The 23515-nt window shown below is 38.2% G+C and overlaps 1 protein-coding gene across 1 annotated transcript in view; it reads right to left on the bottom strand.

Moving 5' to 3' along the window:
• The window catches only part of csmd3b (CUB and Sushi multiple domains 3b), a 554961-nt gene that overhangs the window by 85028 nt on the left and 446418 nt on the right, over positions 1-23515 (bottom strand). Inside the window, exons 24-37 of the mRNA XM_055157096.1 lie at positions 22520-22711; positions 16733-16859; positions 15946-16148; positions 14543-14734; positions 14177-14315; positions 12658-12845; positions 11177-11295; positions 10772-10847; positions 9526-9642; positions 2685-2798; positions 2503-2598; positions 1978-2181; positions 1063-1187; positions 464-560 (exon numbers count right to left, since the gene is read on the bottom strand). Of these exons, the coding sequence (XP_055013071.1) occupies positions 464-560; positions 1063-1187; positions 1978-2181; positions 2503-2598; positions 2685-2798; positions 9526-9642; positions 10772-10847; positions 11177-11295; positions 12658-12845; positions 14177-14315; positions 14543-14734; positions 15946-16148; positions 16733-16859; positions 22520-22711 (1989 nt within the window). The remainder of the gene's footprint in view (positions 1-463; positions 561-1062; positions 1188-1977; positions 2182-2502; positions 2599-2684; positions 2799-9525; positions 9643-10771; positions 10848-11176; positions 11296-12657; positions 12846-14176; positions 14316-14542; positions 14735-15945; positions 16149-16732; positions 16860-22519; positions 22712-23515) is intronic.

The raw sequence follows: 23515 nt of genomic DNA, 5'->3' as shown, positions 1-23515 counted from the left end.
CTTGATTTGTACACATCTTGCCGTGTGTTTCTAGTACAGTTTCTATTCCTAGCCAATATGAAGGAGGGCGAGGATCAATTAGCAGTGTGCCAGGCATTTCTGGTGAGTATTTTGAAGGCACAGCAGACAAACAAGCAGGTGTCAGTGGGTGTCTCCCCACAGAGCTGTGCAGAATGGGACCAGCTCAGCTCATAGCAGGGGGCCAAACTCTAACATATTTCATGCTTCAAAACATTGAGCCAATACGCTCCGCTCTGTTATTAGAGTGCTGGAAAACAAGACAGTTCAAACCTTTTATTTTTATAATTTGGGAAATTACACTGTATATATTTGATATGGAAAACTGAATGCTGAGGAGGGTCTTGAAGCCAAAATCTTACTAATACTGCTGGAATTTGCATGACTATTACTGTTACTACCACTGTTATAGAGTAGAAGTTGAAGGATTCAGCTGTGTATTTACCAGAGTAGCTGCCGAGTCGTGGTGCATGGTTGTCAGCACCATCATAGAAATCCAGGGAGTCCCAGTTATGTTCTGTAGCGAAGCTCACAACTTGAATCTGAAGATACAGAATAGTATGGAGAAGAGAAACAATGTGACACCGTAAAGAAAAATGCATATCAGTGTTAGTTTGGCTAGTCATGAGGATGATATTGTACAAAACACAATTTACTAATTACACATATTTACTATGCAACGGATCTGTTTTTGTTAACGAATTCTTGAAGTCTCAAATCTAAAAATGTGAAGTCACTCTCACAGATGTTTAAGTGATGTGACCTGTGCAAGACAAGTTCAATATTTTTGATATAACCTCTGTCCTGTTGTCGTTTTGTGCACTTCCCTTTGTGTTTGTCCATGAAAGCAGTTTAGCTTACACACAATCATTCATTATCTGTCTCGATTAGATCCTATCTCCTTATCTGTGGATGGCCCTCTCTCACACACACCATCCATCCATTCACCCTCTCCAATAATATCTTATCTCCACTGACATCCTGCCTGCTCAGCTTTTAAGCCAATGATACAAAGGTCAAGCAGGAAGCGCCTGATGGTGTTACCTGTATTCCGGCCCCCTCGGGAACAGAGACCTTCCACACACAGTTCTGGTTATTGTCGTAAGGCTCGGGGTATCCGGGCGACAGGATCGTCCCACGCCGAGCGGTCAGGACACCCCCACAGGGAACTGACATGGGACAGAGAGAGGAGGAAGGGGACAGGAGGGAGAGGTCAAAGTATTTTAAGTGAAACATGGTATATGCTGTGTAGGATATGACCTGCACTTTTTATAGAGGACATTTTCTAATAATAGCTTTATTACAGTAATCCATCAACTCTATAGTGGGTATTATATATTTGGTACTATATATTTGGAATATCTAGCTGATATTCTTAGTCATTATGTGTGTTATGTTACGTTAAAGCTGAGGTACCTAACTTTTTGTAAATGAGTACATTTTGAGTTTTGACTATATCGTAAAAGCAGCATTTTGTGATAAAATAAGACTGCTGTGAACTGTCCGTAGCTAATAATAGTATTTTTTATTTCTCATCAACCCAGAAGTAATAGCTGAAACTCTGACTAGCTACGCTTGGGCGGTCCACTGCAGTTTCACTTCACCATCTGAAAAATGAATGCATGTGGATACTAATGATGCACCAAAGGGTTTGTGAGAGCTATAGGGATGAGTTGGTCAGATTTAAAAATCTGCTTCCTTGTTCTGTGGTGTGACTTACCCCAGCTTTAACTGCTGATTTGAACCAAACTGTGATACATTGTGTATTCTATTACAATAGATCCATGAACTAACTCTCCTTGTCATAATTCTTCTTTTGACAAGAAACGCAAATCACTACAAACTAAGTGAATGTTTTGTAAATGACTAAACTACATCAGTTCTGAGGAGAGAAATATTAAATAGAAGCTGTGCCCACAAAATCCGCCCATGTGCACGCAGTATAAATGTACATTTTACCTATACACGTCGGCAGTGTGTCATTCCACTGGGCCAGGTTATCCGGGACACTTTCACAGCGAATGGCAGTTGACCCATGTAGGACATATCCTGGGTTACACTCAAACTGAACCAAAGAGCCTACCGCAAAATCATTCCCCAGACGTTTCCCAAACCGTGGCTCTGGAACCGAACTGCATTGAGTTGAACTTGTTCTAGGTACAGCTGTGAGGAGAAAAAAAAGAGTAGCTGTCATTCATGGTAAACAACAGACTTACACTGATTCCATACATGGGTTTGAGTGAGGATTGAGCTGCAGTGAGCCTTGTCATTTTGCTCTTTTAACCTGCTCTACATGATCCTGGTGTTTTTATTTAGCTATTTTCTATGTAAATAAAATCCTATTCTTAATATGGACCTGGCTTCAAATTCGCTTCTCTATCGTAACACTGCCTTAGTGTATCTCTTTATACAGTCTATGGTTTGGATGGGAAAATAATGCTTTAGCTTTATGTGTTTGCAAAGCCATTCAGTTTACAGACTAACCTTGATAGACAAAGTGAAATCCCTTTGCAGTTTCTGGTCCGACTGTGGTAAATTTGACAGTGACTTGGTTGCCTGTACTCAGAGGGAGTGACTCACCTGTACAACAGAAAGCACAATTCAATGCAACTAGACTGTCTTTTCACATATTTTACAAATTTTGTATCCCTTTTTATTCATTTTACCAGAGTGAGAGCCAGACAAAGACGACAGGAGGGTGTTCTGCTGCGTGGGGCCATCATAGATCTCCACCACATCATTGAGAGATGTTTGGAAAAGCACAAATTGTCCAAACAACACTGAAATAAAGAACATAGAAGAATACGTTAACTGTGGCTGAGTTGGGGCAAATTACCATTCTGTGCCACTGTGGGAACCTGACCTTGAAATGATAAAATTAACCTGCAATACCTCATTTAAATTGTATTAAGCTCCAGTGTCAACTTCTATTTGAAGTCACAAAATTACACATTAGAGCAGTTAATAATCAAAACATCACCTTGTCTTCAGCTTAACCAAAATCTACTCCAACAATCTACAGAGCTAAATGGATTGACTTTATTCTGGCCATCTGCATGTCTCTATAGGACTGTGATAACATACAAAGTTAAATCTGCTCTGCATGATATTAGAATGTAATATCTGCCAATGTGTGATAAGCTATAGCAGAAATAGCCTTCAGTGGATGAGATGTCTGTGTCAGTCCTATTAAAAGTACCAGTGTGTGCTTTTTACAGATAATTCACTCCGCTTTATGCAGTTACTATAGCCATCATTATTACTAACCCATGAAAACCAATTTCAAGAGAAATATGAACATGATTATGTGGTTCGTAACTATTCAAGTTGGGAATTTTATTTTGTGAAAATCAAAATCTTTTGCCTACAGCTATTGCAGACAAGTATTTTTGAACCCAGCAAAAGTATGAGGAAATAAGTCTTGATATCTCTGCTCAGAGTGATGCCCCTGTCATCTGTCACCTTTAAGTTGTTATTATTAGGATTAAGTTAGCTGGACATAAAAAAACTACTTCTCAATAATTAATTTTGCATCCTAACACACTGTTTACAGAGGCCATCGTAGCTCATGAAAAGTCCCTGTGGTGTCAACGCTATATGTGGAATATATAGGCATCTGAAGATTCTCTATAAAGTTAATTTAAATGACCTATTTCTTCAAGTAATGTTGATAGCACTAATGAGATGAGAGGTGATGAAGAGGCTTTTCAAAAATGCAGCTGATGAAGTTGTAGTGTTAAGGCAGAGTTAAGGCCGCAAACTTAACGGAAGAGACAAGCATGCTGATAGTGTGTGTATCATGTCAGATAATTTCATTTGATTTTCAGTAGTCAAAAGAAAACTTGCATCAAAGTGTACAGTTTCTTTTGAACCAGGCTCAAATTACAAAACTTGCTACTCATAAAGCAAATACTTAAAATACTATATATATATATATATATATATATATATATATATATATATAGGCACAACCTTCTGCCCATTTTCAAGCATTAAAGATGCATTACGCAACTTTCCTGTTTCCATACTGCTTGTCTCCATGGAGATGTTATTGGTTTGCCTTTGAATGTTCCATGATATGACATTAAACACACCTATCTAGCATTTACCCATTAAGGGTGTTTCTATTATTCAAAAATACTGTACAATAATTCTCTCTGTGAGTAGGGTTGCCTCTCCACAGATCTGACCTCTAATGGAGCCTATAGTTGTCTTTCTTGAGATAGATAGGTTTAATCTCTACTGTGGAACATTCTAAGCCAGACATGTCAGATTCTGGCCTGGGGGCCAAATTTGGCCTGTGATATAATTATATTTGGCCCACAAGAACATATCAAATATGTATTAGAGCTGGCCCGCCGGCTACAGATACTATAGAGACATTATTTATTTAAACTTTTGTTATTATTTTATATTATGTTGGTTCTGGATTCCATGTTTAAGCAAAACTATTATTAAATATTAATTTTAATAAGAAAAGGTTTAACATTACATATATCAAAAGAAGAGAAAACATGCAGTTGTTGTTAAAATTTTTCAATAAATATTTAGTTTGGCCCAGGACTTGGTCCCAGTTTTTAATTTTAGTCTTCTGTGAATTTGAGTTTGACACCCCTGTTCGAAGCAATGCAATAACATCTCCACAGAACCGAGCAGGTGACTGACCCCCCACCAGAGAAGTTGCGCAACGCACCTTTGACTCTCACGTCAAACTATCAAAGATTTGAACACAGACTGCAACTGTACCACTTTCTTTGTGTGTACTATAGTCTGTGTGTCTAAATACTGCATATTCTTACCAAAGGCTAAAGAGTAAAGACACAAAGGACAAAACTGAACATACATACAATATTTTATAGACACAGAAGCTCTAGAGCAGGGGTCTCCAGCATTTTTCTGCCAGTGAGCTACCTATCGTTACAAAATTAAAATACAAGAAAAATTTGTATGCAGAAGAGATATAGTAAGCCTTAGATGGTGGGACAGTTAGGTGCCTACAAAATATACTTTATCCATGTATTAGTACACAAAGTTAGGGATCAAAATTATAATCTTCTAAATTTTTGTTATTCAGCACAATACACATAATTCAGAAATTCCTTGGAGAGCTACTTGGAAGGCGGTCGGAACACATTGTAAACAACGTCTGTAGTGCAAACCTGTATGAACCAGGTCTGACAGTTTAGATATCAACTACTAAAAAAGCGCAAATTTGAAAATGGTGCTTTTTCTGTGACCTTGTGTAAAATCTTACACATATTTAGAGCATATACCTCACACCACCTCATAATGGTGTGATACAGGTCCTACAGATTTCCTGCTCCCTCACACTACACGTTTACAAGTGCTGTAGCATTTTCTGGCCAGTGTTTGTATGATGGTTAGAGTCCTTTTTACAATACTGTGTTAAATTTTGTTCACAAACTTTACTTTTCAAACATTCTAATTTGTTTTGTGTCTTGTATGAATAGTTTTGTAAAGTGCGTAAAAGATCTGCCAGATTTAATAAAGGTTTCAGAAAATGTGTCTAAGCAATTGAAAAAGAAAACCTGAAAAACATGAAATGAATTATATTTCATTCTGCCTCAAAGAATACGCCACACAGTCAGGATAGATCTCTCTCCGTTGCTCTTTCTCTCTGTGGCTACACTCTGCCCTTTGTCCCAGGGGGAGAGGTGTAAAGGATTAAACGTGAACATGGCTGAGGATTTGGAGTTATAAGAAGGTCACTGGTCAGACTCTCTGTTGACTTCAGTTTGAACCAACTTCACTTTCTTCCACCGTCAAAGCACAACAATATAACCACCTGCCCAATGGCACTTCTGTCTCTAACTTAGTCTAACTGTAATGTTGACTACTATACAATACAATGAATGACAGATGCACAATATAGTAACATAATAATAGTATATGCATATAATTTTTTTTCTTATATGCACAAGAGGAGAACTTTTTTTGTTGTTTCTTACCATGTCCTGTATGGTTTTATCTGACTCATTATTAGCAACATTAATATTTTATACTATAAGCTATTATTTATACTATGTTTTTAAATTCTTTTTTCAGACCAAGAGTTTGTTTTCATATCTGACAGTTATGGTCTTCCTCAGAGTGGTCAGGTGATGTTGCTGTGACGTGTTTGGTCAGCTGATTTATATGGGTTTTGGCACTGTCTTCCTACCGGTGGAGGCAGGACGACAACGTCATCTGCAGTCTGACTTCCTCAGGACAGTATCCCAGGTGTGTGAGAAGTAAAAAAGCCCTTTTGTCCCGGTTTATAGTCCTGTGGGGCAAGTTTCTGTATTTCGATTGCCCCAATCATGTTTGCTCAGTCACAGTCCATAATGTGGTTCTCTTTTACACCTGGGATACTGTCCTGAGGAAGTCGGACTGCAGATGGCGCTGTCATCCTGCCTCCACTGGTAGGAAGACAGCACCAAAACCTGTTTAAATCAGCTGACCGGACACACCACAGCAACATCACATGACTCTGAGGAAGACCGCTAGTCAGCAGTCGAAACTGTCAAGTATGAAAACAAACTCTTGGTCTGAAAATAGAACCTAATAACATAAAATATCAGAAGAACCTCATTGGACTATTATTTATACGGCATTTCATTGTATTGTATAATCATCAAATACATCTCTATGGTTATATACCGCACCTTTAAATATATTGTACAGTTCTATAAAAAAAAAAATATATATATATATAATAATAAAAATTACTCAGGTTATTTTATCAGTGACAATTTTAAATGTATTATTACAGCATAATTGACTAAATATGAACTTATTGCTATATATTATTTAACCTCACATTTCAGAGGTTAAAATGTATGCAGAGTACTTCTTTTATGTACTGTATATTTGGTTCTAACGTCTTCTTATATTGAAACACAGCCCTTCAAGGAGTCATTGAAAAGAGTGGAGTCAGAGTTTCTTGTCATAAGTTGCAGATTTGTCATAGTCATGCACAGAGGTGAGGGGGCAGGATATTGAATGGACATAAAGAAAATGTCTTCGTCAGCAGAAAATGGTTAAAAGCTCCCACGGCATATAGATTTTTAAGGAAATGTGAGTGATTAGAGTTTCCATCATCCCCTACTGGTACATTGACGCGGTGCAGAGCAGGTGGTGTGGCTCACAGTGTAAGCCTTCACAAAACTCATTAGATTTATAACATGGAGATATGGCATCACAGTCATTATTTAGAGTCACACAGAGACACAAGAGATGACTGCTGTGGGCCAGGAACTCAGAGTTTACAGGAAGGAAACTGTAAATACACTACAGATGGAACAAGCAAGCCACCTAGCTGCAACTAACGATTATTTTAGTTAACAACTAGTCACTGTCAGCAATTATTTTATTGAAAAGTCAGCTAGTTAAATGACTTTCATTAGGCCTAACAGATATTTGTTCTTACAACCAGGCCACTTGGAAAGGGACTGAGAGTGTACTTGCAGTTTTTTACATTTTTTTTCAATTGCTTTGACACTAAAAGTCGAAAATTTGGGATGAATTCCAAAACTTGAGGCACAACCTTCTATCCATTTTCAAGTCTTTAAGGTGCATTGCGCAAATTCCCTGATGTCTGTCACCTGCTTGTCTCCATGGAGATGTTATTGCTTTGCCTGGAATGTTGCATGATATGACATTAATCACACCCATCGAGCATTTATCCATTAAGGGTGTTTCTATTGCTCAAAAATGCAATCATTCTCTCTGTGAATAGTGCTGCCTCTCCACAGATATGACCTGTAATGTAATGTCAAACAGTTATTATTTGTATTGTGCATTTTTGTTTTTTAACCAAATAAAGGTTAGAATATTGTGACTCATATAAACTATAAGAAGTATAACCCAAATCAGAGCCTTTAGCCATACTGTACCTAATATCAACTGAATGTAAGCTTGGAATACCTGGAAATAAATTGCTGTAGCTTTTAACAAAATCCTTTATCAGACAAAATGTCACACAAAAGCTTAACTTATCAAAAGCACTGCAAAGCTTGAATAAACAGAATTGTTCTTGTTGATCAAAACCTGTAACCATGTGGTCCTGACTCTGAACACAAACAACTCTACATTTCCACTAGCAAGAATCTTATTTCTATTTTTATTACTCCAGAAATAAAGAGCTTGTTGTGTTAACGTCTAATTTTATTTTATTTATTCTACTCCAGCGTAGTCTTAGAAGTGTGTCTATTAGCATGTTGTCACTGCTTGTTTTTATTGTTCTTTGTCAGATGGATTTAAATTGGATATTGCTTGATGAATAAAATGTGATGATAACACCAAACGATCTGAGACAGTCTGTTCTTTTTTAACAAAATTATATCTCTGTGTGGACCTCAATCACATGCTCAATGATGCAACTCGGCCTGGTGAATCAATTTACAACACGCATTATTGATGAGTAGAAATGTTTTGCAATGTGTCTTTATGAATCACAATTTGTGCATTGATCTACCCTCAGCTTCATCAAACACAACAGCAGCTACAGGGATTTGCTACGTGGATGTTATATAACAGAGAGGTTATGCTCTTGACTAATTACAAGGAAGTTATCTTATTAAGCACACTACTTTTAATTGGCTGGAGATCACAAAAGGCACAGTTATTTATAAATGTAATGATGTCTTGAGTGGTTTTACCAGTATCGACTTCACACTCGTCAATGTGGCATCTGTTTGAGATATGTCAATATCTGAGTAAACACTATGTGCGAATATAAATCAACAGTTTTTAGTATTTGGCTTCAGCTAGTAGGGATGAAACTATAATCAAGTCTCTCAAACAGATATTTTCACAATAGCCATCTCACAGTATAATTTTGACTGCAATATTTTGAGGAGGATAATAAACTGTGAATATGCAGTTTTTTATTTCACATTTCATTTCATTTTATTTATTTGTTTGAGCAAGGTAAAATAAAATCAACAACACTAACAAAAAAAAACAAAAAACAAAACAAGGATATCTATATGTACATATTTGGAATCTGGGGCTAAAAAGGAGTAGGATGAAGTTTAAAAAACATATAATGTCCTACCCCAATTGTTTTACATAATCAAATGGTTGACACATTTTATTTATGTATTTATATATTTATTTTATTATATGTTTGTTTTTTGTTTTTTGGGGTTTTTTTTTGTTTTTTGATTTTTACCTTTTAAAATTCCTTGACAAGTATCTGGTTCTGTCACAATCCAAATAATTAATATTTAAAATAAAATTAATAATTAATGAATAATTTTTTCATCTAGTCTGAACTGAATCAAGAGTCATTTTCTACATAGTTCATTATGTTTTATAGCTATTGCTGCTCCATAACAATGAATTAAAGCAAAGAGACTTGATGATCCAGGATTAAATATTATTGTGAGAGTTTTGATGAAGGACAGTTATTTTTACATCCCTGTTAGCTAGATGCTCAGTTGAGGTTGTGTTTTGAATTAAATACAACTACATTCTTCTGTTTGTAGCAGAGGCTGGACTCACCAAACTCTCTGGGCACAGATATGGAGTAAACACAGGTCTGTCCAGAGGTGTAGTTTCTGGGAAAGTTTGGAGATAAAACCGTCCCCTCAGTCCCTGTTGATCGGCTTCCACAGGGCGCTGCGCAACAAAAAAAAAAAAAACATTATCAAGAGGAAGAACACACATGCCACACACACACACAAAGCTACACACAATATTGAAGTTTGACATTAAATACAGATTACAATGTTTTCGTCAGCACTGGACAAACTGCCCTTCATCATGCACATTCCTTCTCACCCACTGCACCAGACTATAGAGGGACAGAGGAGCTCGTTCTCCAATAGGCTCCTACAGCTCTGCTCAAACAGTGAGAGATACAGGACTACATTCATGCCATACTCCATACAGCTGTACAACAACTCACCTTGGCTATGTTCAGACTGCAGGGCTTAATGCTCAATTTTTTTGCAAGGTCGTTCACATTTCCAATTAAATGTGACCTGTATACGATCTCCAGTGTGAACTTTAAATGCCCAAAAAGTGTGCATTGTGTGCATTGGAGGACACGACGACATCACATGCAGAGAGCAAGCTCAGTGTTTATGGAAGTAGCCTAGGCTTGTCCCCCAAAATACAGTCTAGTTTTTTTGTAAAATGGACAGCTTACATGTCCATGACCACTTTGTTTGTTTGAGTTTTTGTTCTGAGCCTCCTTGTATTTGGCTCGCAGGCTCTGTAGCCGTGTTCGACCATTTCTTTGGCAATCATTTCAAAAATTACCTGGTTCAGATAAGACCCCTCCAATCTGACCTGAATACAGCAATCCCCCCAAATATTTATTAACTCACTAATCTCGCGTTCCCTCCATTGACTGGAGCCTGACGTGCGGGTCTAATGAATGCAATGTGGCTGTTCGGACTGCCGCATGTCAAAAGATCTGATATGTATCGTTTTTAGGAGTACATATCCAAGTGGCCTGGGTCGTGTCATTAAAAGATCACATACAGATCGCATGGGGGTGAAAAAATCATATTTGGGTCACTTCAGGCTGAAGTAGCCCTTTTGTCCTAATATCATCTTTGCACTGTTTTCCTAGACATCAGTCTCTATTTTTTGCTAGTTATTTAGAATTTGTTATTACCATTTACATTATTTGCTCTTTGTTATTATAATATATTGTGATATGTGAGCTACTGTGTTCAGGTAATTTCCCTTGTGCATCAATAAAATTTGTCTAAATCTAAGTCTAAATCAGCACCATTACCTTGACAACTCGGCAAGGCCCTGTTCCACCCTGGTCTGCCGTCATCTCCCATGCTGCATGTGAGAGTCGAGTAGCCCTAAAGTGAAGAATTATGAACACACTGGTAAACTACCTTAGTGACAAAACAGTAACCGTGAAAGACTATTTAGCTAAGAAAAACATTGCCTTGAAAGTACCAGGAAGGCAGAAAATTAAAAAAACAATAAGTAAATTAAAATCATGAAGCAAATTGGATCTACTGGGGATTACTATTATAAAAAAACAACAAACCTTTCAAATTTAATTAATCAAACACTAGTTATAATGCAATTAACTTACGTGATATTACTATCAATTTAATCATCTCATAAACAGAAATAATGATGATGACATGTAATGAAACCAATTTGGCTCATTCATTTTTACCTGTAATACATATCCAGCTTCACAATAGAAGGTCACAGTGGATCCGAGTTTATAATCAGATCCGAGTCTCGTCCCGTTCAAAACAACACCAGGGTCAAAGCAAGACTCCCTCAGTTTGGCTGCAGAGAGACAAAAATAAAACTAGTTAGATTTAAAAGAATACTGAGGCTAACATGGGGCTACAGATACACATGCATAATAAAGAGGTATTAATAATAAGTACGTCCCTGGATATAATCAAACAAGGCGGGCGATTCATTGGCCTTTGTAACAGTCGCTTTGACTTAGTAGACTTTCTCAAGGACTGAGCACAAAGAGGGCCTTATCCCATGGCTTTAAGTATGCCACATGAACCTTGTGAATTATGGATTTGGCTCCCTTCCCAACAGATTACAGGCCACACTGCATCAACTTAAACTTGTGTGTAGCTCTTCCATATACATGAAACATCCCGTGCTGCTTATGTGGATAGACATAACAATGCTGTGCAGAAGCAAACTGAACAACTGGAAAAAATAAGACTGCAAAAGACAAGGGACTAAGTTGCAATACAAGATTTACAGATTTACAATAAGTTTGTCACATAAAAAATCTAGAGAATCAAATTTTGCTATTTTCAGTTTATGTATGTATGTATGTATGTACACTACTGGTCAAAATTTTTAGGACACTCAGATTTTTCCAGTTATTTATTGCAATTCAAGTCGTGCAAGTCCAATAAAGAGCTTGAAATGGTACAAAAGTAAGTAGAGGTAAGCTAGAGGTTTAAAAAAAAAAAAAAAAAAAAAGATAAAAGATAACAAAACACAACTCCAAGCTCTGCCAAAACTACCTCAGGAAAAAATAACAAGATGGTAAACTTGACAACATGAAGTGTGCAGCACAGTCTCCAGACTTAAACCCCATCGAGCTGGTTTTGGGATGAACTGGACAGAAGAGTGAAAGCCAAGCAACCTACAAATGCCACACATTTATGGGAACTTCTGCAACAGACTTGGGAAAAACTTTCTGAATAATATTTGATTTCTATTTTAAAAAGAATGAGCCACAAGTGTGTTCAGCTGTTATAGCTGCCAAAGGTGGACACTTTCAGTAAACAGTAAACAGCAAAAAAAAAAAGAAGAAAAAAGTATGGTGTCCTAAAATTTTGACCAGCAGTGTATGTATGTAATAAGGATGGCATACTTTCAGGAGAGCTAATCAATTCCATTACTTCAATTTATGTTTTCAAATCAGGATCAGATGGCCAATCATAATTTAAACAAATCCAGGAGCATTACTATTTACTACTTATTTAATGAGAAGAGAATATGAAGTAGTATACTAACACAAGAAGCCCAAGTATTTCACGTTGAAGAGGTCTAATCAACAAGGTTTTATTTATACAGTTTTATTGACTCATAAAAACAAAGGGTGTTCAGTGTTTGCAGAATTAATAAGCCATATTTTAAACTCATATATATTTTCTGAAGTTAAAGTACCCTTGTATTCCAGGTGGAAGCCGGTGTAGGACACAGACCCATCACTTCGGAACGCTAAGTGCATCGTGTTGGAGCTGCTCTCGATGCGCTCGGGGAGTTTGCTGTCCTGAAAGCTCCCGATCAGAGGGCTGTTGCTGTCCGGGCCGTCGTAGATGTACAGGAAGTCATAGTTTGGCTCAATGTTGAAACTGCCATAGATAAACAGAAGCAATATTATTATCTAATAGGGATGCAACGATATCCAAATTTCTCTGTATGATCTTTTCAGGATATGCATCTCATGGTATGGTATTTATTGCGATATTTTGTAGAGGCTTACAAAATTGTGAATATACTACTTTGTCCTTTAAAAATGCCTTGACAAGCCCTTAATTCTATCATAAACCAATGAGTTAACATTTAAAAGTGCTTTCATTGTGTAAATTGGACTGAAAGCAAAGGATCATTGTCTATGTAGTTCCCCATGTTTCTTTTAGCGATTGCTGCACCATAACAATGAATTTACATAAGACTGAGAGATGAGACTTGAGACTTCATATGTTGTGATAGCCCACAATACCACTATGAGATGTTTGACGATACAATATCATGATATTTTGGTTATTGTTAGATCCCTACTATATAATTATATACACATGTCTATAGCATAACTTAAACATTGCTCTATTATGTGGTGGAACCTGGTTAACATACACTGACAACTGGGTTCACAAGTGGTTAATACGAGGTTTATTTTTTGGTACTACTTTTATAACAACTACACCTGATTGCCCACAATAAAGTATAACAGACTAAATTGATTATACAGAAATAGAATGATTTAGGCTTAGCAGCAACTTAATTAAAGGTTAGGAGTTATGGTTAGGGCATCAAGTACTTTCAAGTGGTGTAGGTATTATACTATAAAGTGATTTATATATTCTTTTTTTAAGCATGCAGCTTAAAGGTGAATTGTGCAACTTTTTTGTTAGAACGTCCATCAAATGCTTTTCTCCATGGAGATGTTGTAGCTTTGTCTGGAATATTTCACAGTATGCCATTAAACCTGTCTATCTTCACAGAGACCAAACCAAACCAAGTTACACGTCAGATCTATGGAGAGGCAACCCCCTCAAGGTCAAAATGCCTGTATCTTGGTATTTTTGAGCTATAAAACCTGTGATTGAATAAATGTAAGTTAGAAATGTCATATTGTGAAACATTCCAGGCAGAGCAATGATATATCCATAGAAACAAGCAAATGGCAGACCCCCAGCTGAAAACTGAAAACACTGTGCACCTTTAAATGTAAAAAAATATATATATATATGTTGTTTTAATACAGTATGAACATGGCCTGATTTCGTTAGCTACTCAGTAATTCACTCAGTGTTTGGTGTTGATGGATTACAATGACATTTTAACAGTGTCATTTAGAGTGAATCTTCACCGTTGTCACGCCCTTGTTTTCCATTTAGTGCCACTATTGTCTTAATGCCACATCAGTCTTTTGCTTAGTGCTGAAGTAAATGTGGTTTACCTAATGAAAGCAAGAGAAAGGACGTAGTCGGAGTTGACAGCTATGAGCCAGTCGCAGTCCTTGGAATGGGGATATGGGTGTGGGTAGTTCGGAGACAGGATAAATCCATTGGAGCCCGTTAGGTTTCCTCCACAGGGAGCTGTCATGTGACCAGAAACAATGCCATAAAAACAATAACGGTAACAATAAAACACTGAAAATTCTCTGAAGCAATCAAATAAAACTGTCCTCACTGATACTGTGCATTGTAAATTTAGATTATGAGATTTCCCAGCTTAGAAAACATTTGCAGGTCGGTAATGTCCTTGAGCAAAGTACAAAATACTGTATCCACGGTACATAAATTCATAGTAGCAGTGGCCTCACCTATGCAGACCGGAGGACTCGGCTGCCAGTAGTATCTATTATCCACTTGTATGCAGGTGATTTTGTCGTCCCCCTGGAGCTCGTATCCTGGGTCACACTGAAAGGACACAGAATCCCCCGGCTCACGCCCATCTCCGCTCCTGCTGCCGTTCATGGGGACACCAGGGTCCCTGCAGGCTGTGGCCACCGAGCCTGGATGTGGAGAGAGACAAGGGTCAGGCAAGTCTAGTGGTATGAGTGCATTAACAAAGAGGTAAAGGTGCACTATGTAAAAGTTATGATAGATAATCCCCCAGCTGCTTGTCACCATAGATATGTAATTGTTTTGCTTGCTTTGTTTCACAGTAGGACATCTGTCTTATCTGTCTACAACTTATCTGTCTACATAGAGTAAGCAAGTATAAATGTGTTTCAAAGTATGTTTCAACATCAAAAAACTGTAATTGAAGAAATGCAATATGGATGAGTTTAAAGGGACAGTCAGGAATTTTGGACAAAGGACCTCATTTTCTAGTTAGCCAGAGTGTTGGAGACGTCTGGAGACACTTTCTAAAAGTGTCCAGTCTGCAAAAATACTGCAACAAATTCTGCAGTACTACAGTATTGCAAATACCTTCAGTATTTGCAGAGGTCGCTGGTGCTAGGCTAGTGCATGTCAATGACCATAGTTATCCTGACACTAAAAAACAGTCTTACCCACTCCATAAAGCACTTGAGGCAAAACAATTAAAAGACCAGACTGTCGATGTAAATGTCTGTGTTGATAGAATAATTTTAGAAGTAAAACCAACCTTGCGTTTGAAGAATTTATGTCTGAGCAACAGCAGCGAGTTCATCACCTAGCACCTATCTTACCCACAAAGTAAAATTCCGCTGCTGCTGAGAAAATAGTTCCTCAACATACAACGATTCATGCGATGCAAGGTTAGTTTTATTTCAGACATTATTCTATCAACACAGACATTCGAATTGACAGTCTGGTGTAAAAACAGTCTTGCTTCGGGTGTTTTGTGGAGTGGGAGTCTCAGTAGGAAATCAGGTCCCATGTCCAAAATTCCGGACTGTCGCTTTAATGCCATACTGTGGAACATTCCAGGCAAAGCAACCTTTTCCATGGAGAGGGGCAGGTAGGCCATAGTCATAAAAGTTACATGATGCACCCTGTCAAATAGGTAATTTAATGTTATATAGTGACTTGAATGTGTGTTTAGCTGCATCTTCAAATGGCAACTGATAATAACACTACCAAAACTAAGCCCAAATAAGAAAAGTGTAAAACTTCTAGGTACATTTGGCACAGAGAAAGAAACCAGATCCTGCATAGCTCATCTCCAATAAAACTCCGATAAACACAGGTCTCCGTGTCATTTTTCATAGTTTGTTGCTGTGTGTCCAGGACGTACTCGAAAACTGAATAGCGAATCCGGACTTGCTGATGTAGAAATCGGTCTCGAACTGAACCGTGACCGTGTTGAGAGTCGAGTGGATTCCCTCGGGTAGCAGAGAGCCACTCAACTCGGCCAAAGACATCTCATTCTCTGGTGGCCCATCCCAGACCTTCAGCATGTCGTGACTGGCCTCGGTGTCGAAAGACAGAAACTGTAGGCTGTAGGGTGAGAAAAGAAGATTCAAATTGGTATCAAGTTATAAAAGAAGAAAATACATATATAAAACGAAAGGAAACAAAAGCAAGCATTCAAAAAGTGCACATTTCTTAAAGGTATATAACACAAAATTGACTCTCGCTCTTGAGTCGAGCTTTAAGTCATGTTATATTGTTGTTACCTCCTCAAAAACATATCCAGACTTGTGTTTTGTTTCATTCAAGAAACGCTGCATTATTGGGCTGTCTACATCTCAAAAGCTCAAAATATGGAACAGAGTGTTTACTGTTTGAGAAAAAAGCTCAGTCTTAATAGGAAGGGTTTGTGTGTGAAATGTGTGAATTAAAGAAAACACAACCCCAGGTATGTTTGCAATGAGGAAACAACATTACAACATAGATCAGACAGTAGTGCAATATGTGCCCTGGAATTTATTAGCTATTTTATTGTGATTACATCTTGTTAGCGTAATTGCAGTTAGTCAGAAGCACAAATCAAGAATTTCTTTTAGGCTACAGCCCTACTAAAAGCCAGGAATACAAAAATAATGACCGTCGTCTCTGCTTACGTATCCATTCAGTCTTACCTCACAATATTTCCAGAGTCCACTTCAATAGTCCAGGTGCAGCGCAGATTATTGTCATAGGGAAAGGGGTATCCAGGAGACAGAATCCGGCCCGAAGACTCGCCTTTGAAACGTCCACCGCACTCAGCTACAACACAGCAATACACAAAGGGGACATTAGCCTCTGAGTCAATATTAACATACAACATATCCCCTACACATGTCCGCAAAACATGTTTATCTGTTTGATTAGCCCAGTTCAACCAATGAGCATCAAAAGAGTATGTCCACTGGAGCTGTATGACAAGCAAAGCCTTATTTGTCCTGGTTTATCAGTGTACTCAGATTCGCTAGTTGCACATGAGCTGGCAGAGGGGAGTGATTAAAGCATCACCAGAGATATACAGACATATAGATTCAGCAATCCATATGAAATTGCTGGGACACTGTAAACTGTATTTGAAAATAATTAACACTTTTACAACAATAACGCCATCTCGTCCAATCTAAGAACATAAGCAGGGCTGGGTCTGGTTAGGGCTGGAAATACTACTTGTTCAGTCCTTGGGCAAGAGAATTCAACCACCTTGCCTCCATGTCCATGTACACTGGTGTTTGAAAGGACAATTACCCGATGGCTAAAGCTGGCATGTACACCACTGGTCAAAAGTTTTAGAACACCACACTTTTTCCAGTTTTTTTTACTGTTGACCAAAACAAATTCTAAACTTTTGATTCATGAAAGTGTCAACCTTCTTTTTACAATAGAAATCAAATATTCTTCAGAAAGTTCTTCCCAAGTCTGTTGCAGAAGTTCCCATAAATGTGTGGCACTTGTAGGTTGCTTGGCTTTCACTCTTCTGTCCAGTTCATCTTAAACCTGCTCGATGGGGTTTAAGTTTGGAGACTGTACTGGACACTCCATGATTTCAAGTTTACCATCTTGTTCTTTTTTCCTGAGGTAGTTTTGGCAGAGCTTAGACTTGTGTTTTGTTAGCTTTTATCTTTTTTTTTAAACCTCTGGCTGTTCAGTTCTTACCTTTGTACCATTTCAAGCTCTTCATTGGACTTGCACGACTTAAATTGCAATAAAAACTGGAAAAATTAGGGTGTTCTAAAACTTTTGACTGGTAGTGTTCATTAACATGTACTGCTCCATCCAAGTGAACCTATAATATCATCAAATGGTTTTAATCAAATAACCACAAGAAATAATAAAATATCATATTTGGTGCCATGTCTGTGCAAATTGGAGCATTCAATTTTCCTCATTTCACTTAGTTTTCAATCTTTTTAATTGAAGTTGTAAAAAGAAGCTAAAAGTCCAAGTTTCTCTGAAGGAGGAAGCCGAAAAGCTGAGGCAGCATTTCTCCCAAAAGAAAATCATTGCACATTATATAACCCCCCAAATAATTCCCCTGCTCTCTTTTTGTCTCTCTTGGTTCTATATTTTCACAATCTCCATCCTCTCTTTGCTTCCTCTACCCTCAGCGTGTTCATCCTGCTTCGGGCTGCCCCTCGCTTTCTTCCACCAGAATACATTATCAGGAATAATAGCAGCAATATTAGGAGCAGGGAGTGAAGTGAACGAGGCAAAATAGGAAGAAAAACTGCAGACTAAAAATTGGAAACCTTACGAGTAATAATAAGACGCAATATAATATTAAGACTGGGGGTTAGCTGAGGTCACGTTGCTAAAATATAAAGTCGCAGAATATAAGCTACTGGTTTTATGAGTTGTTTCATTATTGATAGTGGGATGGAGCGAGACTTATTAAGCTGAATGCGAAATCACAAAGTTCAGAGGAAGCGGCGAAAGAAGAAAAGGTGGTTAAAACATTGAACGGGCATTACGCTTGTGGCACCCATCTGTGGAGCAGCTGTAGCCCGAGCCATTTCCACGGCGTCGCTGTATACAGGCCCAGCATTTGTTTGAGTTTAATTAGAGAAAGCAGTCAGTCAAGCAGGGGCCTACTGGGAAGGACAGCAGACATCTTTAAAGACACAGATGCACAAATGTAGAAATTAGTTATAGAAAGCTGTTACTGAATTTGGATTAAGCTATGTTTAATTAAGATTTATTTTTGGGTTGCGCCTTAGAAGGGACAGAAATCGGAGCAGAGAGATGGAAGAATTTATGGAGGAAACAAGACTAAAATTGGAAGCAAACACAGCAGTAAAAAGTGAGAAGATGTGATGCTCAAGATTAAGTTACATAGTTATTAAAACAGATCTCAGATAAAAATGATTAAACTGTTAAATACACATTATGTTTGAAAAAGATAACTAGAAATTAAAGCAATTAAATGTTCAAAAGCTGTACTGCATCATATCGTTATGCAATATTTGAAAGGCCCAATATAACTATTTTCTCATCTGTTATAATATTGTTTCCTCATCAAAAACATACCTGGAGTTGTGTTTCATTCACACATTTTTAATACACAAACCCTCCATATTTTGGTTCTTCTCTCAAACAGCAAACACTCTGTTCCACCTTGTGATGTCATGTGATAATACAGGACGTGTTCCATTGTGTTTTTAAACTCCATTCACCTTCATTAGAATAATTTGGATAATTTCAGACCTAGAATTGCTAAACTCTATGGAATTAAAGGTAAAATGTAGATGCTAACTTAAAAACTACCACTACATGACATCAAAAGATGGGACAGAACATTTTGAGCTTTGGGGATATAGACAGACTAATAAAACAGAATTATTTAAGCACGTGGGAATGAAACAAAACAAAACTCCAGGTATGTTTTTGAGGAAATAACAAAAATTTTTTGTGTAATATGGGGCCTTTAACATTAGCCTGGTTCATCAGCCGGTTTCACTTCGTAGAAACCGTCTGACCTCGCAGTGCTAGAATTCGTTCGCTCGACGATAGGTGGGTACTTTTTATCTTTTAACCAGTTGCTGCTAACGCTGCACCGCTAACGGGGGCTAACTGGTAAATTAAACTTTTTCCAAATCCCGTAGGAAGAAAGGCAATAGCGTCTTTCCCCTTGATGAAATTCACCAAACATTCTCTTTGTTCCGGCTTTAAATCCACAATCTCGAGAATCGCTGACAACACAGAATATATGGCTCTTCGCTGATTGTTGCCCGAACTTGCACTTCCGGGGTTTTTGAGAACTGTCTAGTGTATTTTTATTGCTGACCTAGTTGCTGGAGAGAAATAAAATTGAGCCGAGGCACTAGGTAGAGCCAGCCTGGTTACTTTAACATTGCATTGACTGAAAATATTTGCACTTAAAAATAATTTAATGTGAATTTAAAGTACACTATGTTTTGATTGGGGTCCAACTGATTGGGGGTCTATGGAAATGGCTTTGCTCTGCCTGGAATATTCCAGAGTACGATATTAAACATCTCTGCCTGACATTTATTAAATTATAAGTGGTTTTATAGCTTAGAAAAAGAGGCATTCTGACTGTGACCGGGGTTGCCTCTCCACAGATCTGACCTGTAACTGGACTGTTTTTTTCTCTATCAAGATAGAAAGGTTTAATGCCATACTGTGAAAAATTCCAGAGAAAGCAATAACATCTCCATGAAGAAAAGCATTTGGCGGACCTTCCACTAGAAAAGTTACACAGTGCACCTTTAAATTTAACATGACAAGCAAAATTGTGAATTAAAATGAGATTATACAGCAATTCAGGGGAACAAATATTATATATGCAAGCAAGTAGCGAGAGAGGAAAGTGGAGGCGGTTGTCAGCAAAACAAGACGGACTACACAGCACAACATCCACTGCTGGGGAGGAAACCGATCAATTGGGCTGCATCCAGGTAAACTGTCCTGAATAAACAGGCTTTTCATACAGTCTTTAGAGCAACCCCATGCTGTGATATCCAGACAAAATCAAAAATCCGATCCCGGAGGAAATTGGCGCCCCAGCTGTTTTTCCTTCCACAATATTGAGCGTTCTTGTAAGATTTTGTGTAAAAGCGCGAGGGCAGAATTGTAGTTGAGATATTCCGCATCATAATTCATATTTTATTAGCTGTGGCGCTGTCAAAATATAAAATAGACAGTTAAAACTTGAACTACTTTCTTTAAAGCAAATCTATAATGTTCTTGACTTTTGCCGGCTGAAAGTCAATAGACAATGTATCCTACTCATTTTTGAAGAAATGCAGTTAGTCACTTCTCTCCTCTCAAAGAATGTTAAGTTTCTAGGTCGAAGAGCAGCCATTCTTTTCTCATTTAATTGGTGCAGGTGCATAACATTGGGCTTTTGTACAAACATGAGGTACGATAGCAGCATTTTAGTTTATCTGGCGAATAATTTCTTTGTCCTTTTACAGACCTTAGCCTTGGGTATTTCACAGCTTAATTTAAAGCTTTAAATTCCTGACCTTTGATTAATTGTTTCATACAAAAGGTCTCACTAATGTTTGAATCACCAGGTCGTTGTGTAGATTTTAGTTGTTAATAAGGGCTGCTTGAGAATTTAATAAATAAAGGCAAAGAAAATCAATATAGCTGATAGGGCGCTCACTATATATTTCATCAACATCTTAAAACCCGCTATTGTTACTTCTATCGACCTTTTGTTTGCCTTTGGCTATGTTCAGACTGCAGGGGTTACTGGTCAATTCAGATTTTTTTGTGAAATCCAATTTTTTTGCAAAGCTGTTCACATTTCGTAATAGCCTAAACATGGACACTAGTATTGAGCACTTGGCGATTTTAAAGTTGCTGCTGTACAGGAGCCAGAATATGTACATCTTATTTGTTTTATGGAGGAGATTGAGAGGGAGAAGGACGAGGTTTTTAGCCATGGTGTTTTGTGGGGCAGTGGCAGCAACGTCCGTAGAAAGTGTAAGAGAATTTCTGTAATTTATCTTCCATGAACATTTCAGTTTAACATTGACTGACAAAAGCTATATTTACACCATGATCTTCTCTTGGCATACCATTGGCATACCTAAATTGTGGCATATTGCTGACTAACCGGTGCCTACTGACCTTCATAGTCTCACCACACTTGTTTTATAAACCTCCTCCTTTGGAAGCATAGTCAAGGGGCTTGAACACTCAAAGATCATGTCATGTTCTTGTGAAATCATACTATGCTGACTTTTCAATCCCTCCGGGCCCGTATTGTTGATGGTAAATAAACTTCTCCTGCATAAGACATCCAAATGATCTTCAGCCTTTCACTTCCACCCTTTCTTGGACAAGCTGTGGGTGCGGAGTTGTAGCCAAGAGTGGTGGGATTGCTATGAGCTTCTCTGCTTCACTGACACGGAGTTCATACACAATTTTCATATGACGAGATGAACATTACTGTACATTTGCGAGTGCCTACTTGTACCTCTTTCGCTGGATGAAACACGTCTCGGTCGGATGAATGTGACCTGGCTGCTCAGACTGAAGTCGCGTGTTAAAAGATCGGCTATGTATCAGTTTTAGGACCACATATCCAAGTGGCCTGGGTCGCATTTGAAAGAAAAAAATCGGATCTGTGTTGTTCCGACTGTCATTAAAAGATTGATACATACAGATATGGTTAGGACACTATTATCGAAGTTGTTCTATATCATAAGATGGTTGTATTATTCTTTTATGTACCTGTGTCTTGTTTTCATGTTTATTATGCTTGTATTGTTTAATGTTTTATTCTACTGTCCTATCTATATATTTTTTTCTTTTTTTCCCCAGATTTTTCCATCAGGTCTATTTTCCAAGAACCAATCTCAACAACATGCTGTACACACTGTGGGATGTCATTTCACACATCCCCACACAGTATCCCTTGTGTACCGTCCTATAGCAAAAACAGTACATACCAATACAGGAAGGCAGAGGATTATCCCAGGCCCTGCGCTCGCCCGTCATACACTTGAGAGTGGTGGCTCCGTGCAGGGTGTAGCCGGGCTCGCATCTGTATGTGATGCTGCTGCCCGAGAAGTGCCCTTGGTCGTTGACCTTGAAGCCAAACTGAGGCACCCCTGGGTCTTCACAATGAGATAACTCAAAACCTGGAAAGATAAGGAGAAAATGAGGCAAATCCTTTTCATGTGAGTGTGCTTAGCGGGGGACAAGCAGTGGGATATATAACACCCACTCAACAAAACAAGATCTGGGTCATTGGAATACGCAACTAAACTCTTAAAATGGAGCTAGCATAAATTCAGTCTGGAGGACCTGACTTCTCTCCCATCTACTTCACTGCTTTTCCAGAGTTTACCCGCTTCTCAGCTTTCATCGCCTCACTCCAAAGACTCCTCCACAGCACCCCCTCGGCTTCTCATCCTCCCGTCCCTATCTCCAGGTACAGAGTTAATTGACAAATAACACAGTCTGTTTTATTTCTCCCATCTAAATCTAAAGACAAAAGAGATACTACTACATCAAGTGCACACTTGATGCACTTATTCAATTATATAAATGCGGTGCTCCGTATTTTCTATAGCAGTAATTCAACCTGTAGAAACTCAGACAGATGAAGAGAAAAGCATTAGTAGCTTTATTGAATGAGTTAACTCTGGCACTCAGACCTTGGTAGAGGACTTTGTGATGAAGGGCGTGAGTGATTAGATGACGTTTAGGAGGCTTCCCCGCAGGGCCTGGACACTGGAGGTGGTAGAGGTGAGGATGAGGAGAGGGAAAGGGATGATGAGAGAATGAGGAGAGTAAAGGAAAAGATGAGAGGATGAGGATAGTGAAAGAGACAATAAGGGGATGAGGAGAGTGAAAGGGACAATGAGAGAATGAGGGGAGTGAAGGAGATGATGAGAGGATGAGGAGAGTGAAGGAGAAGATGAGAGGATGAGGAGAGTGAA

This window comes from Boleophthalmus pectinirostris, unplaced genomic scaffold (genome assembly GCF_026225935.1).
Source record: "Boleophthalmus pectinirostris isolate CB_2022bp ecotype Guang Dong unplaced genomic scaffold, ASM2622593v1 HiC_scaffold_21, whole genome shotgun sequence".
NCBI classification, from domain to species: domain Eukaryota; kingdom Metazoa; phylum Chordata; class Actinopteri; order Gobiiformes; family Gobiidae; genus Boleophthalmus; species Boleophthalmus pectinirostris.
The sequence above is the reverse complement of the archived record's forward strand: the minus strand, read 5'-3'. Positions and strand labels throughout refer to the sequence as shown.